Genomic DNA, 17,773 nt, shown 5'->3' on the forward strand with positions numbered 1-17,773 from the left:
TAAAAAAAAAAAAAAAAAAAAAAAAAACAAGCTTGTATAAGGGAAAACAAGGACAATGTTCCACAAATGAAGATGAAAACTTAGGAAAGAAGGTTACATTGTGAATCCTCTATTTTAATTTAATTACAAATTAAATACTGAAACTAAAGAAGTTATAAAAAAAAAAAAGATAATAAATTAGTAAAATTCTATATAATAAATAAAACTCTGTTGTAATTTAATGATTTTGTAGCTCAATGAATTAAAACTATAATATTTTTGAAAAATTAGGAGTATATTACAAAGACAAAAAGATAAAAAATTAAAACAATTATTACAAAATGATTGAAAAACTAAAAATACAATTTCTCATTACGAAAATCGCAAATTATTGTGTGGACCATGAATATCAGGTACATTTTTAATATATTAAAAGTACATTATTTGTGTACTAAATATACATTAGTTGATAATATATATAAAATAATGTACTTTTAAAAAATGTACTTTACGTACTAAAATGTACCCAACTCGAATTTGGGCAAAACCATACACGATCCAACTTAAATGTATGGACTTCTTGTAATTACACACATCACTATTAGTTTTTAAACATAACTTATTAACTCAAAAAATTATATAAATTAAAATTTTTAATTATTTTATACTACATTAATATTTACATCTCACAAAATAAAATTAATCTAATTAAATTTTGACCAGACAACATTCATCACAAAAACATTGCAATAGTATTTAGCCATCAAACATTACTAGCCACGGATGAATTGCTATTAATGTTGATGACAAAGACTTTGAAATCTTTGATGGTACGGAGTATCTTTTTACATCAAGGTATCAATAATCACCATGGTTGCAGTAGGCGCTAGACTAGCGCCTAGCGCCTAAGCGGTCTAGGCGGCTTCTAGGCGGTATCTAGGCGGTTCTAGGTGGCAACTTATAAAAATAAAAAATTAATTCATGTGTGTGAGTGTTTGTCATATATTATATTATATATATATATATATCTCTTACTTCTCTTACTTATATAAATAAATAAATTTAAATATATATAAATATTGTAATAAAATTAACAAGGCCAACTCGCTCGAGTTAACTCGGCTAACTCTGCCGAGTTGGGCGTGTTAACTCGGCCAAAATCGGCCTAGTCGGCCGAGTTAGGCGCTAGGCGGCCTCCTAGGCAGCCGGCCACCTAGGCGGATGCCTAAGGAGCAATTCGCCTCGGTCTAGGAGCGCCTAGCACCTAGGCGGGTGCCTAGGCGATCTAGGCGGGGATTTTTGCAATAGTGATAATCACACAATATAATATAATCTCCAATAATAATTACACGTTTTTCCAATCCTATAATGTATCATGACCACACACCACTAGGGCTAGCTTGTTAAGAATATGAATTTTTTTTAATTTCTTTTTTTTTTAAAGTAGACAATAAAAAAATTAATTCCAAAATAATTAATTTTAAACTTATGAAGCATAAAATGAAAAACTAAAAATCTTTCATTTTTCTAACATTTTTTTTTTTTTTTTGCATACGGCATACAATATCTCTACTACTGTAACTTTAAGCAAAATGCAAGGCAAAGCTTGGGACAGCATAGCATATGGACTAGTCATTAATGTTAAGGGTGACCGAAAGAGACCACATACACTTGGGTTTTTAAAGTAGATTGCGATTTGGGTACGTGGATTCAAGATTCAACATGGAATATAGTGCTGATCGATGTTGCAATGTGCTTGATGGTGATTATTTTAGATTATTTTCTTGGGTCTCTATGTTCTTGCAATTCCTTAACCAATCACAAGTTGTTTGTGGACTGGCATCAACTTTAATTTGTTTGGAAATGACGAGTTGGTCAAAAAATTGTAAAGTTTAACTAATCTTAGTAAAAGCTTCAATTCCAAAGAACTTGTTGTCATGCAGTATGAAATGACTCTTTCAAATGGAAAGTTATGAGTTCGAGTCTTGAAAAAGTATATATGAACAAATATTACATGTAACAGGGTCAATAGCAAAGAAAATTCAGTAAAAGCTTATTTTAGTAATTAGACTTCATTAAATAATTAAAATAGATGTTTAATAATCAAGCAGATAGTCTTCACAAATAATCACCAATTCTTTATTAGATTTAAAAACGCTAATAAGTGAAGCAGTGTTTCAAATGGATGGATTTAATTACTGTCTACTTTATCCATTATTACACCGTTACTTTTTAACTTCATCTTTATTACCATACATCTATATTTATCATATCTTTTTCCTATTATTTAATTATCATTTTCTTAAAATCATTATATAATTAATTTAATGGTTGATTATATTTTAATTAAATTTTTATTAATGGTAAATCATATATGTGTGTATAAAATACATGTATTATTTGTGTATATATAATTTGAATTATAAATTTTAATTATTTGTATTTATTAATATTTTAATATTGGGCATAAATTTCCGCGCATCGCGCGTACAAAATACTAGTATTCAAATAAGCAATAATTGGATAACGGAAGACTATCAAATGGCAAACTATTGTGTGGACCATGGTCCAAAATATCGTCGTAAATATTATGTGTAAAAATAATGTGCATTATGTGTTAAAATAATGCACATTATGTTTTAGAATAATGTACAATACGTGTTAGGATAATATACATTATGTGTTAAAATAATATACATTACGTGTTAGAATAACAAAATATATGGGGAATATAATGTACATTATGTTTTAAAATAATGTATAATAATATACATTATGAGTTATTGTTACAATTAGGCGTACGAAAAAATAAAATTAAACAAAACGACATCATTTTGAGACAATGGTCCCACAACTGTGTAGACCACGGTCCACGCAATAGCCATTGCTATCAAATGGGGTCAATCCTTAGTTGGTGATGAGTACGTGCTTAATTTGTTCAACTTTTTCATGTGTATTAATTGGTTATTTTTTGTCTAGCATTATAAGCTATATTATTATTTGTTAGTTATTATTATGTTATAGTATATGCTTTCTATTCTAGTGGCTTTGGTTTAGTCAAATAACTACATCCTGTAGAATAGGGGAGTTCTCTACTCACTCTCCTATAGGACTCTCTTTTGGTTGTAATCGGTTAATTCAGTAATACGAACACTCATCAACATTGTTTTAAATGCACTTAAAATGATCAATTACTGAATAAAGTATTTGAGAGTAGTTGATTGGGAGCAATATTGTGTTTTGTAGGTAAAAAGGGAAATTTCAATGGTAAAATGGAGAAAATTAAAATGAGCAAAATATAATGAAAGCCAAAACGACGTCATCACATAGAGACATCACGCATAACTGTAATTCATGATTAACAATTTCATAAATCCATTCTCTGTTATCACGAGTGGTCATCACACGTAACTGAAGTTTGTGAAGAAATGTAGTCTCTACTATCACAAGGCATCATGACGCGTAACCAAAGCTCGTGAAGGAAATATTCGAGAGGCAGCATCTGCTATCACAAGCAAATATCACAGTGTGATGGTGTAGCATGAAGCAATTTTCTACAAGATGAGATCAAGGTCGTAACAAGGCGTCATCACGGCGTGATAGTGCCTCGTGATGCAGCATTTCCTAGAAAAACATATGTAAAAAATTGATATATTATGTATACACACTATGTATACTTAACAAAGGGCCACGAAGAAAAAATATTATATATGTAAAAAAAATGATCTATTATAAATTTGGTCTTATTGAATTTGTGATTAAGATTCATAATGAAAATAACATAGCAAATAATTATTCTTAAAGTGATCAATTTGGCGTGCAAAATTATGATTGAAGAGTATTTAGTGTGAGATTGTCGTTCTCAAAGGATTGACAATAGATGCAAAGCTTATGTCTTTCTAGCATAAAGTACTAAATTTTCTTATGAAAATCTAGTTCTAACAAAACGTTGGATAAAGCAAGTAGCAAAACAAATAACAATTGAAATGAATAAAAAGAATAAGAAAGACGGATGGGAATAGGAACTTGGATTAGGTCAAGGAATCATAACCGAACCGGGAATAAGAAAAAGAGTTAATAGACTTGATTATGGATGTCTTTTAATCGGGAGGAAGCCTTTCTCAAGGTCATTCAATTCCACACTCATGGCTCATAAGTGTTTAAGAGGCATTTCATCAAATACATTGGTCTTGACTCTCGACATCCCATATTTTTTTTTCTCAAAGGTGAAGTAAGGTTAATCTAACACTTAAGTCTAGATTAGGTAATCACTTCCTGACCGAAATTCAATCATGTTAGTTAACATCATCAAAGCCAAGTTTCATCTCTCCTACTCAACCAATTCAAATCACATCTCCATGAACCTAATCTACATCCCTATCTCCCTCCTAAGAATTTACTCACTCATGATTATGCTATAAATGATAATAGATTCAAAATAAAAATAGCAATCTATAACAATCACAAAGCAAGGAATCAAAATAACAAGACAATAAACAAAAACGCAATGAAATACAATTGGAATTGACTTATATATTTGGAGATGAAATTACAAACAAATCTTCAATCATTTCTCCAAAGTGTAAATGAAACTTAAATCCAATAAGAAATTGTAATGGAAATTAAATTGAAATTCTAAGATTGAAATCTAGGGTTATAAGGAATAGGAAAATTGATTAAGTATGGAAGTTTAATTATACAAAGGAAGGTAACTAACTAAAATTTAAAAGTCTAAAAGTCTCTAAAAAATAAAATCCCAAAAATAAAATTTGACTTCTCCTATTTATAGCTCCGGAATATGATGCATCACGAGGCATGTCACGCCATGACAACTGACAAGCCTCGTGATGGCCTTGATCAACCCGCAGAAGCATACGCGTTACGAATAGTTCACTTCACACTATGATGATCAATCGTGACAATAGAACATCGTCCGTAGCAAAAGTTTGCCTCACGAATCCTTGTCATGTCGTGATGCTACTCGTGGTAGTAGAAGATTCCGTGTATATGTTTCCCTCATGAAGCTTGTGATAGCAGAGATAACTTTCTAAATCTTTTCTTCAAGAGCCTTACCACATGTGCAACGTCCTTGCATGACGACGTCTTTTGGCTTCCATCCTACTTTTGCTCCTTTTTTTCTCCAAATTGCCCTTGAATTTACTCTTTTTACCTTCAAAACAAAAAGTGCACAAAAAAAAAAGAGATAATGCTTTCAATTAGCTCATCTCACACACTTTATCACATAATTGGCTACTTTAAACACAATTAATAAAGCACTTATAAGCCAAAATTGACCAATTAATGCACAAAAAAAGTAGTATAATTAAGCACATTTCAATTAATAAGTTTAATAATGTAGGTCCACCCTGCCAAAATGCAACAATTATATCGTGGACCAAGATCTTCTTTGCGCATTGTAAACCTTGGTTCAAAAAGAGATGTTGTTTTGTCTAAATTAGGGCGACTTTTTTATTTTATTTCTTTTCCTCCTTACTTTCACAATTACAAACACGTCAACATTACAAGTGTATAATATGTTTACTACATGTACATAATATGTTAAATAAAATCAATACATTTAGTATATAATAAAAACTTGCTAATTTTAAACTAAATATATCATAAAACTATACAATAATCATGATTATTGGTACAAATAAATTATTATTTATTTTTTTGTACAAATTGTTGTTCACGTATGTTGGGTCATTCCAATAAAATTATAGGTCATGTGCAATATCTTTATTTGGGCTCTTGATAGTGTAAATGCTCTCGGGTATACGTATTTGTATATGCTACTGTATAACTTGGTATAGTAGCATGGGAGTTTAACACTAAAGGTCAGAAGTTCCTAAGCTCGTGGTTACTCTTAGAAAGTCAAAAGTCCATTCTACAAGAGTCTAGCGGGGTATTTATAGGAGATATGAAGGGGGCACATGTCGGGAGGCCGGCATGTACACCACGTGTCCTTCATGCACTCGACGGACTTGAAGGTCAAAGGAGGAGCATCCACGTGTAGCAAAATACTTGATTAGCCAATAGGTATCGGGCTCGGTACAAGTGCATGTCATCGTCAACATACATCTTTAAGGGTTTATCTCATGGGCTCGAGGTCGAAGTCGAGCAATCAGGTCAGGACCGAGCATGAAAGAATTAGAACATAAACTCATTAAGCCAAATAAGGGAAATATTCTTCAGGTCGGGTCAGTCAGTATTCTTCTCAAGTCGGATCAGGTAGGGAAAAGGTCTTCACTACGCGTGGAGTCAAACCCGATCAAGTGCTAGGCGCCACAAGTTGGTAATCCAAGGCATATTCCGTATCAAGTAGCCCCTCGAGTCCGTGCCCCGAGCAAGGTAACGTGCTAAGGGGTTCGGACTATAAAATTCGTTTGTAAATCAAAGGCTCGACCGACAAACCGAAGATTAATCTAAAGCAAAAAAAAAAAAAAAAAAAAATCTAACCCCATCCCATTTACATTTAGGGATATTATAGTTTCATAATCTCAGTTTTTAATTTTAATCTAACAAGCCCATAGTCTATCACATTAATTTTAATAACTTTATTTTACTAATATTAGTTCAGGGATATTATAGTTTCATAATATCAATTTTTAGGAATATTATATTGAGTCTTATAGTTCTTAATCCTAATATGTATATGGTACCCACAATATTTTCATAATCATATATATGTACGTATGAATATATATGTCTACTGATATACTTGACATACTGTTATATATATTGAATATACTGTACATATTATATTGAATATATATATATGTACAGTATGTCAATATACATATATATTCAATATAATATGTACAGTATATTCAATATATATATATATATATATATATATATATATATAAAACATACTGTACATACTTTCATATATGAGTACACTAATTCTAACCATAAGTATATAGATTGATATAAGTTACACGGGGATTGCACGGTATTTGTTAAATGTTAACCATATAATGTATATAGTTTATTTATATTTCACTAAACTACTATTGTACTTGAGGACATTAATTTTAATTGATTATATACTAAGATATTATCGTTTTCACCTTAATAATGTAGTATTTTAGCATTAATCAAATAAATAAAACAAATTTAACTATTTTACTAAAAAAATTTGATTATATTTAACCGACCGAAAACCGTCAATTTTGGTTATATCGGTTATGGATGGTTGTCTGTCGATTTTCGGTCGGTTATGAAGTTGGGTTAAAATTTCAGTTATTAACCGAAAACCGACTGAAACCGACCGATGCTCACCCCTAAGTTGAGTTGGGCAAGGAGGTTGAGAGGATCAGAAATGCTTACTGGTGGGGTTGGGAGGGTAAGAGAAGCAGGGGCATTAGATGGAAGAGCTAGGAAGCTTTGTGCACTCCAAAACAATGGGGAGGGTTGGGTTTTAGGAGCATCTGTGAGTTTAATATAGCTCTATTGGGTAAATAAGATTGGAGATTGATCAAGCATCCCGACTCCCTAGTGGCAAAACTTTACAAACCTAGATATTACCCCAGACATAGTTTTCTTGATGCAAAGTTAGGTGGGAGCCCTTCTTTTATGTGGAGGAGCATTCTGGAATCCCAGAATGTGCTTAGAANAAAAAAAAAAAAAAAAAAAAAAAATCTAACCCCATCCCATTTACATTTAGGGATATTATAGTTTCATAATCTCAGTTTTTAATTTTAATCTAACAAGCCCATAGTCTATCACATTAATTTTAATAACTTTATTTTACTAATATTAGTTCAGGGATATTATAGTTTCATAATATCAATTTTTAGGAATATTATATTGAGTCTTATAGTTCTTAATCCTAATATGTATATGGTACCCACAATATTTTCATAATCATATATATGTACGTATGAATATATATGTCTACTGATATACTTGACATACTGTTATATATATTGAATATACTGTACATATTATATTGAATATATATATATGTACAGTATGTCAATATACATATATATTCAATATAATATGTACAGTATATTCAATATATATATATATATATATATATATATATATATAAAACATACTGTACATACTTTCATATATGAGTACACTAATTCTAACCATAAGTATATAGATTGATATAAGTTACACGGGGATTGCACGGTATTTGTTAAATGTTAACCATATAATGTATATAGTTTATTTATATTTCACTAAACTACTATTGTACTTGAGGACATTAATTTTAATTGATTATATACTAAGATATTATCGTTTTCACCTTAATAATGTAGTATTTTAGCATTAATCAAATAAATAAAACAAATTTAACTATTTTACTAAAAAAATTTGATTATATTTAACCGACCGAAAACCGTCAATTTTGGTTATATCGGTTATGGATGGTTGTCTGTCGATTTTCGGTCGGTTATGAAGTTGGGTTAAAATTTCAGTTATTAACCGAAAACCGACTGAAACCGACCGATGCTCACCCCTAAGTTGAGTTGGGCAAGGAGGTTGAGAGGATCAGAAATGCTTACTGGTGGGGTTGGGAGGGTAAGAGAAGCAGGGGCATTAGATGGAAGAGCTAGGAAGCTTTGTGCACTCCAAAACAATGGGGAGGGTTGGGTTTTAGGAGCATCTGTGAGTTTAATATAGCTCTATTGGGTAAATAAGATTGGAGATTGATCAAGCATCCCGACTCCCTAGTGGCAAAACTTTACAAACCTAGATATTACCCCAGACATAGTTTTCTTGATGCAAAGTTAGGTGGGAGCCCTTCTTTTATGTGGAGGAGCATTCTGGAATCCCAGAATGTGCTTAGAAGTGGAATTAGATTGAGAGTAGGGAAATGGTGCTTATATTTCAGTTTAGAATGATCTTTGGTTACCTAATAATGATTCCCCTTACATTCAAACTCCTTTGGCGCGGATCATCTAAGCGATGCAAAGGTGGAGAATCTTATAAATGTGGACAAATCTGACTGGGATATTGATCTTTTTGACGACCTTTTTGATCAGAATGATGTAGCTCTAATTCGGAAACCTGAGGATACACTTATATGGTATGCAGATAATAAAGGTGATTACACTGTTAAAAGTTGTTATAGGAAGCTTCATAGATCCCTTCAAGCTCAGCAGACTCCCTTCTAGACCAATATGTGGAAATTGAGAATTCCTCCCAAGATTAAGCTGTTAGGATGCGCGCAATGAGAAAGTGTGGAATAGGACTGTCATACCAGCTTATGTTATTGTCCGGGAGGCGCAAATCTTTTTACAAGAATGGCAGCTTGCTAACTTTGGAGAAAGACAGACCCCTAGTAAACCAGAACAAATGGCTCGTTGCACTAAACCCCCTGATGGATGGAAAAAGATGAGCGTTGATGCTGCTCTGGATCTCACAAACAAGAAAATTAGATTCGATCTGGTGCTTAGAGATCATATGCAAATGGTACCTTCAATTCGTTGCTGCTTGACAAGTCCCCTGCTATGGTGCTTTCGGGCCAGATGAAGCATAAGTAATGGGGGTGAAGGAAGCTTTGAAGTGGCTAAAGGAGCTCAATGAAGACCATGTGGAAGTGGAGACGGATATACTGAAAGTTATCAACAGTATCCAGAGACCTTTGATGCAGACTTCTTTCGACCTTATTGTTAATGATGTTAGGAAAATAGCTATGAATTTTGTTAATATTAACTTTTTGTTTGCTAAACAATCTGCGAGCAGGGTCACCCATTTTCTTGCTATAAATGTCTTGTCCAAGTTTAATCGTATGGATTATTTCCCCTTTTTCCTCGCTTGTTCGTGTTTTGAAGTTTGACTCTAATTAAGTAATGAAAGTTTATTTTGTTAAAAAAAAAAAAAAACTACAAATTGCAACCGAAGAAACTAATAAGATAACAGTAGCAAAAATTGGATTGATTATGGGGTCGATCTTATTATTCATATCAATATATTATAAACTTTTACCTTTGTAAGTAGACCTCGTATAATAACTACATATTGTTTTTCTATATTTTTTCAGATCTTCTGAACTTTATTATATTACTAGTATTATCTATGCGCGATGCGTAAATATTGATGCCCAATATTAGTACTTTATATTAAAATCTTAGATTTATTTAAATTTTATATATTAGTATATTATTATACAATACAAACAACAACAACAATAATGTAAACCATTTTTATAAATTTGATATTTTTATTTTAGGAAATAACTTACATAGTACTCCAATATATACTGCATATATATTATTCATTAAAAAAAGATAAGAAAATATACGGTGGATACATGCGTGTAGCAAAAATAATTGGAAAAGATAACGAAAATTATAATTGTATGAGTAATTTTGATCAAAATATTGTATAGTACAACTCTTATTGCATAATGTATTAAAAAAAGTAACATAAAAAACAGACATAAATTAATGAAATAATAGTCATTTACACTTATTAGTTTTTAGATTATTATATGTTAAATAATGGTCAAGCGGCATGAAGTTACCCTTCGAGCATCAGTGGGAGCGATATTGATTCGTTAAGATACAGATACTGCATGTAATTGGGTACTCGAAAAAAAAAAATTTTTAATACGTAGTATTTAATAATCGCGTATTAATCAATGAAATACTGTCCCTATGCATTTCGAAACCTAGGAAGATACAGTAATTTTCTAACCCTAACCCCTAAACCCAAAACTTTGAGATGGCACTTCTCTAGTCTCTATAATACCCTTCACTGTTCTCCGCTTCTTTATACAATCATACGGGCCATACAGCTCTCGGCACACAACATCGCCATCGCCACACTGTACCTGAGTAGCAGATTATCAAACGCCATCTCAGGTGAGTCTTCCCCTTGCCACATTGAGTTAATCTTTTCTGAAAGGAAGAACCTGTCGAAAAGGAGACTGGCTTACAATTAACGACCTCCGAATCTAGGATGGCATAGGCTGCTGTTCCATATTTGTTCTTGTCACTGTTGTCTTTCTTAAACATATCCCCTTCTTCCTGTTCAGAGGATTGTCGCTATTCAAGTTTTCTGAGGAGTTTTTAGAGTACATCTCGTATGATAATGCTAAAATTGATATGTAAGAACACGAAAATGCAGAAAGGATAGTGGGTGACAGTTAATTTTCTTAAGATAGGCTTTGATGAATTAAGCATTAGATTTGAGAAGGGAGTATGCTATGTTTCAAATACCTACCATGTGTTCGACATAATTCCTGTGAGAGATTATTAGTTTTGATGCTTGATATTTCCTGTGTTTGAATCTGGAACTGGGATTCCCTGTGGAGACAGGAAGGATTCTTAATCCCAGTTGGGGCAAGACCTGTGGATTCAAATTTAATTTGCTCATTTCAGAAAGTGTAGAATTACAGAATGGTTTGGAAATATGTTATAATTTTTTTAAAAAAATTTGCTTCATACTATTTCTTCATTAAGTATGCATTTCTTGGTTTTAATTTATTCCAAGTGCAGATTGTGAAGCATATCAAGCATTGTCTACTCACAGTAAGTCAGTAACCATAGGAAAAATCACATCAAGTATATATTATGAATTATATAGTATATATAATTCTTAATTATATTAATTTAAGCATATCAAGAATGAGTTCCTGTGATTTTGCAGAATTTTCTATGCATTGCTTTTGCTTTAATTTTGTCTATGCATTACTTGAGATGTGCTCCATAAAATTTTATAAGTAGGTAGATCCTATGTTCTGCTACAAGTATACTGTTGACGATTGAATGTCAAATGGTCAATTAGAAAATCTCTTTTGGTGCTATGGCAGGCTGATTTCCTTTGACAGTGAGTGAGCAGAAATCAGAACTGTAATTTTATATTACCTATTGTACTTCTCAGATTAAAAAAATGCTATAAACACAACTTGCAAGCACATACACAGGGTGGATATTCTTGTAATTTAGTGATGTATGAATGCCACCTGCACTTGCATAAATCTCATCTCAGGCTAATATAATTGGGATGGATGAGCTCGCAAATCACAATGTGCATGAGCAACAACAAAAAGACAATGATGATTGCTCCCCTTTTCTTTTTTCTTTTATTTCCTCTCTTCTCTAAAGTTGCATAAAGCATGTCATTCCAAGGATGCATTACCAACAGATTATTTGAGAAAATTCCACTTTAGTCCCATGACTAACAGACTAACAGACTTACCACACAACAAGCAGTGGTGGAAATGGGGAGGCGAATACTGAATGACGCATTGAGGACGATCGTCAATGCTGAGAAGAGAGGGTTTGCGTCCGCCCAACTTCAACCCATATCCAATGTCATGGCTAATTTCCTTCAGATTATGAAATATCGAGGTAGGATTTCTGTCTGCTATTATTATTTCAACTTGTTTCTGCAGGTTTATACATTTTGCCAAAAACATAGCAACCACTTTCTGCATTTTTCTTTGGTTTCGTTGTAAGATCATTGATAGCAGTAATTTGGATGAATAATTTAAAAATCTACATTTAAATGCCTTGTGTTGATGAAGCTAGACTTAATTACTTGATATGATTCTGAACTTAGCGGTTCATAGTTGGTAATTTCAATGCACTGATACTGATAACTTCTATTTTTTTCCTTTTAATTTCTGGATGGCTTACAATTGTGCTCCACTTTTAGGGTATATTAAAGGCTTTGAGGTAGACGACCCTCATAGAGTTGGGAAGATAACTGTCCAATTGCTCGGAAGGATCAATGATTGCCGTGCTATCTCATATAGACAAGATATCAAAGCTCAGAACATTGAGAACTATGCAAAAAGTACCTTACCAACCCGTCAGGTCTGTGTTCTTTCTTTTGATCATTTGCATTTTAGCCTGAGTGTTATAATTAAATGGTTTATGTCAAGAAATCTGGACTGACCTTGTAAATTGGGTCTTGTTTAACAGTTAATGACTAGTTTATTTTATATAGGTGATTTATCTTTCTTCTGGACCATTAGTATACATAAATGATTAGTAACTTGCTTATTGATGTGCCACTTCTCCCTTCATCTCATATTTTGCACCACTTGCTAATATGTTGAGTTATATTCTCTTATTAAGTACAACTGCTTCTTCTTTACCATCGTTAATCTATTCAAGTCAGTGTATTTTAGAGCACAATAAAGCAATAGGACTTCAATGGCTTAAAGTGCAAAGCAAAGCACACAATTTCCCACAAAGAGAGACAAAGGTGTAAAAGATGATTTTTTAAGTCTCAAACTAGTAATTTTATATGTTAAACACTGACAATTGCTCTTTAAAACAACATATAAGTGTTTCATCAAGTAGAACTATATAAATTATTATGAAAATCATGCCTAACCATTTAAAAACCATGTTCACATGATTGTAATTATAGTTAAACAAAAGCCAACATTATTGTTGTTTAGAAAAGTAAGTGAACAGAGAGGTTTAGAGAAGAAACCAATATTTAGAGAGTGGAAAAACAGGAGCTTGACTAGGATATGGATTTCAACCAGCCCTGGGATTGTCCATAAAATGAAATGGAAAGAAGAATTATATGTAATAGAGGGGATCCATACCTGGCAACAACTTGTGGAGCAATTTTTTTAGAGAGATGCAAAAATTATAAGTCAATTTACTGTTAAGTTTTAGGGGCTTGTGGTTATCTTTTAGAATACTTAATAATTTGAGGCTAATTTCAGGGGATTGGGGGTTTATTTTTTTAGCAAATTTAGCAGAAGTGAGCTTTATCAAGAAAAGTGATGCATAGTGCAGACATCAAGCAATCGCTTCACTTTACAGGTTTGGAGTGATTTCTTCTTGTTTGTGTTACTTCTTCCTCTTGAAGTGATGAAGTGCTCACTTTTGACTCAGTATGCAACAATTGTGAGTGCACTGAGTGGCAGAACTACTTTAATATAGCTTTATATTGCTCATGCCCTTGAATATGTTGTTTAACATATAGCTGTATAACATGTGGTGAATGAATGTTCAGTGTCTTTATCACCAATTACTTAAACTGTTAATTTGGAATGTGCCATCACGTGAAACTTTCATAGTTAGAATAGAAGTTAGAAGTTTTCATTGTTGTATCAATGAAGCCATGAGGGTCAATCTGTATATTTTATTAGTTATGCCATAGTTCATTTAACACTCATGGCATACTTCACATTCTTATATCCTTTTTGTTTTCTTGTTAGTTCTGGTTTTCTTGTTATGAAACTAGTTTACTTGTCCTAACCTAGTTGTGCTATGGTTTAAATGCTAACATTGATCAAAGTGAAGTTTGTGCATTAGATGTTCCTTTTCATTGACTTTGCAAAACTAGATTTATTCTCTATTATATGTAATTATATAATTGCCTGTTAGAAATCATATAAGATGTGATGATATTCATCATGGTTTTAGTTTTCCTTGATGTAATGTCTGGTAGTTAAAACCATGGCTATCCTAATATGATTCTTAGGGATAAAAATTTCAATCTGCCTTGTGGATATTCGCCCCCCATGCTGATAGCGAATGGTGGGTCTTAAAAAAATTAAACGATCAGTAGTGGGTTGAGTTGGGTTGGATGCAGGTTTTATATACAAAACCCGCATAGGACCCCACTTGACCCGTTGACCCACCATGTTATATATATATATATATATATATATATGTAATTTTTACTAATTTTATTTCTAAACTAATAAGTTTATTTTTAAAAAATTAACAATTTAGTTATTATGTTTGAATATTAAAATATTATTTTGTTTTAATAGAATTAGTAAATTTTATTATGTATAAATAATTTAAAAATATTGTTATTATTTTTAAAATATTTTAATAAGATAATAAGCGGTGGTTACTCGCATCTGGTGGATCATCCACCCACTGCAGTTCTAGGGTGGGGATGGGTAGAGAAAGTATGAGGGTGGGTTGAGTGGTGGATGTCCCTAACCCATTGTCATCCCTAATGGTTCTGTGTTCTCTCCTTTTACACCTCTTGTTATTACCTTTTGTTTTATTCTTTTAATTTGACTAATAAACATCCATGCAATGCAGTGGGGCTATGTTGTGATTACAACACCAAATGGAGTTTTGGATCATGAAGAAGCAATTCGGCAAAAGGTAGGTGGTCAAGTTCTTGGCTACTTCTATTGAACAAACTGAAGACATTAGTACAAGAAGGGGGAAGATCACTTTTGTTTTTGTACATTGATGGAATTGAACGCAAATCACTGTCATTGCAACAACTCAAAATCATTAGTGTCGTGTAAGAGACTGAACCTATTTTGTTGTAGCAGAAGACACTAAAATAAGTTGTTTGTTTGGGTGGATAGGGATTCCTGATTCAATTCCTCTGAGTCATGTCCTGGTGGATTTTGAGGCAGATTTTCTGATTATATAGTCTGTTTCTTGTGGTTGCCTAATGCAAACATGATTTTGACCTCCTGGATTGTCATACTGGGTCTTGTGTCTTGTAGGCAGCTATAGAATTGATGACTTCATATTTGTTTAAAAGACTAGGTCAAGCATTGCTTAATTTTTACCCTCTTAATTTTGATTCAAGCAAAATCAAATCATGACTAAATACTCTCAATTATAAGAGACTAAGGAGTGTATTCAATCTAGGCTTTTTTTTTTTTGTTGAGTACTACTAGTTCTGTTACATTGTAGTATATGTTTATAACTACTTTCTCAACTTACTCAAGCACAAAGAGTCAGCATCGCCTTTACTGAGATCCAAACCCACCCCCTTCCATATGGGGTATAACTAGGTGCCACTAGACCACAACCTAGACTTTTATAAACTTTTAACAATTTTAAAAATTGGTGGTACTAGGTCAATCTAGTATGACATGTTGACTTGTACATTTTTAAAAAGATAGAATATAAATAACCCATAAGATTATCATATTAAAAACTGTGAAATTAATTTTATGCCTTATAAATTCTTAGGTATTTAATATTTAGCTAGCTAACTTCCTAACTAGCCTATAAATTAGTAGTTATTACCTTAAAATATTTGAAATTTATAAAGTTTATTTGTTTTGAATTGAAAAAATTACTCTTACTACTCCGTACTAAGTAGTTTTTTTTTTTTTTTTTTTGAAAAACCNGATGATATTCATCATGGTTTTAGTTTTCCTTGATGTAATGTCTGGTAGTTAAAACCATGGCTATCCTAATATGATTCTTAGGGATAAAAATTTCAATCTGCCTTGTGGATATTCGCCCCCCATGCTGATAGCGAATGGTGGGTCTTAAAAAAATTAAACGATCAGTAGTGGGTTGAGTTGGGTTGGATGCAGGTTTTATATACAAAACCCGCATAGGACCCCACTTGACCCGTTGACCCACCATGTTATATATATATATATATATATATATATGTAATTTTTACTAATTTTATTTCTAAACTAATAAGTTTATTTTTAAAAAATTAACAATTTAGTTATTATGTTTGAATATTAAAATATTATTTTGTTTTAATAGAATTAGTAAATTTTATTATGTATAAATAATTTAAAAATATTGTTATTATTTTTAAAATATTTTAATAAGATAATAAGCGGTGGTTACTCGCATCTGGTGGATCATCCACCCACTGCAGTTCTAGGGTGGGGATGGGTAGAGAAAGTATGAGGGTGGGTTGAGTGGTGGATGTCCCTAACCCATTGTCATCCCTAATGGTTCTGTGTTCTCTCCTTTTACACCTCTTGTTATTACCTTTTGTTTTATTCTTTTAATTTGACTAATAAACATCCATGCAATGCAGTGGGGCTATGTTGTGATTACAACACCAAATGGAGTTTTGGATCATGAAGAAGCAATTCGGCAAAAGGTAGGTGGTCAAGTTCTTGGCTACTTCTATTGAACAAACTGAAGACATTAGTACAAGAAGGGGGAAGATCACTTTTGTTTTTGTACATTGATGGAATTGAACGCAAATCACTGTCATTGCAACAACTCAAAATCATTAGTGTCGTGTAAGAGACTGAACCTATTTTGTTGTAGCAGAAGACACTAAAATAAGTTGTTTGTTTGGGTGGATAGGGATTCCTGATTCAATTCCTCTGAGTCATGTCCTGGTGGATTTTGAGGCAGATTTTCTGATTATATAGTCTGTTTCTTGTGGTTGCCTAATGCAAACATGATTTTGACCTCCTGGATTGTCATACTGGGTCTTGTGTCTTGTAGGCAGCTATAGAATTGATGACTTCATATTTGTTTAAAAGACTAGGTCAAGCATTGCTTAATTTTTACCCTCTTAATTTTGATTCAAGCAAAATCAAATCATGACTAAATACTCTCAATTATAAGAGACTAAGGAGTGTATTCAATCTAGGCTTTTTTTTTTTTGTTGAGTACTACTAGTTCTGTTACATTGTAGTATATGTTTATAACTACTTTCTCAACTTACTCAAGCACAAAGAGTCAGCATCGCCTTTACTGAGATCCAAACCCACCCCCTTCCATATGGGGTATAACTAGGTGCCACTAGACCACAACCTAGACTTTTATAAACTTTTAACAATTTTAAAAATTGGTGGTACTAGGTCAATCTAGTATGACATGTTGACTTGTACATTTTTAAAAAGATAGAATATAAATAACCCATAAGATTATCATATTAAAAACTGTGAAATTAATTTTATGCCTTATAAATTCTTAGGTATTTAATATTTAGCTAGCTAACTTCCTAACTAGCCTATAAATTAGTAGTTATTACCTTAAAATATTTGAAATTTATAAAGTTTATTTGTTTTGAATTGAAAAAATTACTCTTACTACTCCGTACTAAGTAGTTTTTTTTTTTTTTTTTTTGAAAAACCGTACTTAAGTAGTTAGTAGAC

The 17,773-nt window shown here is 32.2% G+C and overlaps 1 protein-coding gene across 4 annotated transcripts; it reads left to right on the forward strand.

Moving 5' to 3' along the window:
* Positions 1-10,617: 10,617 nt before the first annotated feature.
* Positions 10,618-15,365, forward strand: LOC116014931 (40S ribosomal protein S15a-5-like). 4 transcript variants are annotated; one of them, XM_031254896.1, is made up of 5 exons: positions 10,618-10,808; positions 11,445-11,477; positions 12,162-12,299; positions 12,607-12,767; positions 14,979-15,365. In XM_031254896.1, coding segments are annotated over exons 2-5 (399 nt in total). In that variant the 5' UTR covers positions 10,618-10,808; positions 11,445-11,476; the 3' UTR covers positions 15,078-15,365. The 4 variants fall into 4 exon arrangements, with proteins under 4 accessions (XP_031110756.1, XP_031110759.1, XP_031110758.1 ...); XM_031254899.1 differs by lacking the exon at positions 11,445-11,477 and having other exon boundaries at positions 10,619-10,808; positions 12,119-12,299; XM_031254898.1 differs by lacking the exon at positions 11,445-11,477 and having other exon boundaries at positions 10,619-10,808; positions 12,142-12,299.
* The last annotated feature ends 2,408 nt before the right edge of the window (positions 15,366-17,773 follow it).

Source organism: Ipomoea triloba, chromosome 4 (genome assembly GCF_003576645.1).
Source record: "Ipomoea triloba cultivar NCNSP0323 chromosome 4, ASM357664v1".
NCBI lineage: Eukaryota > Viridiplantae > Streptophyta > Magnoliopsida > Solanales > Convolvulaceae > Ipomoea > Ipomoea triloba.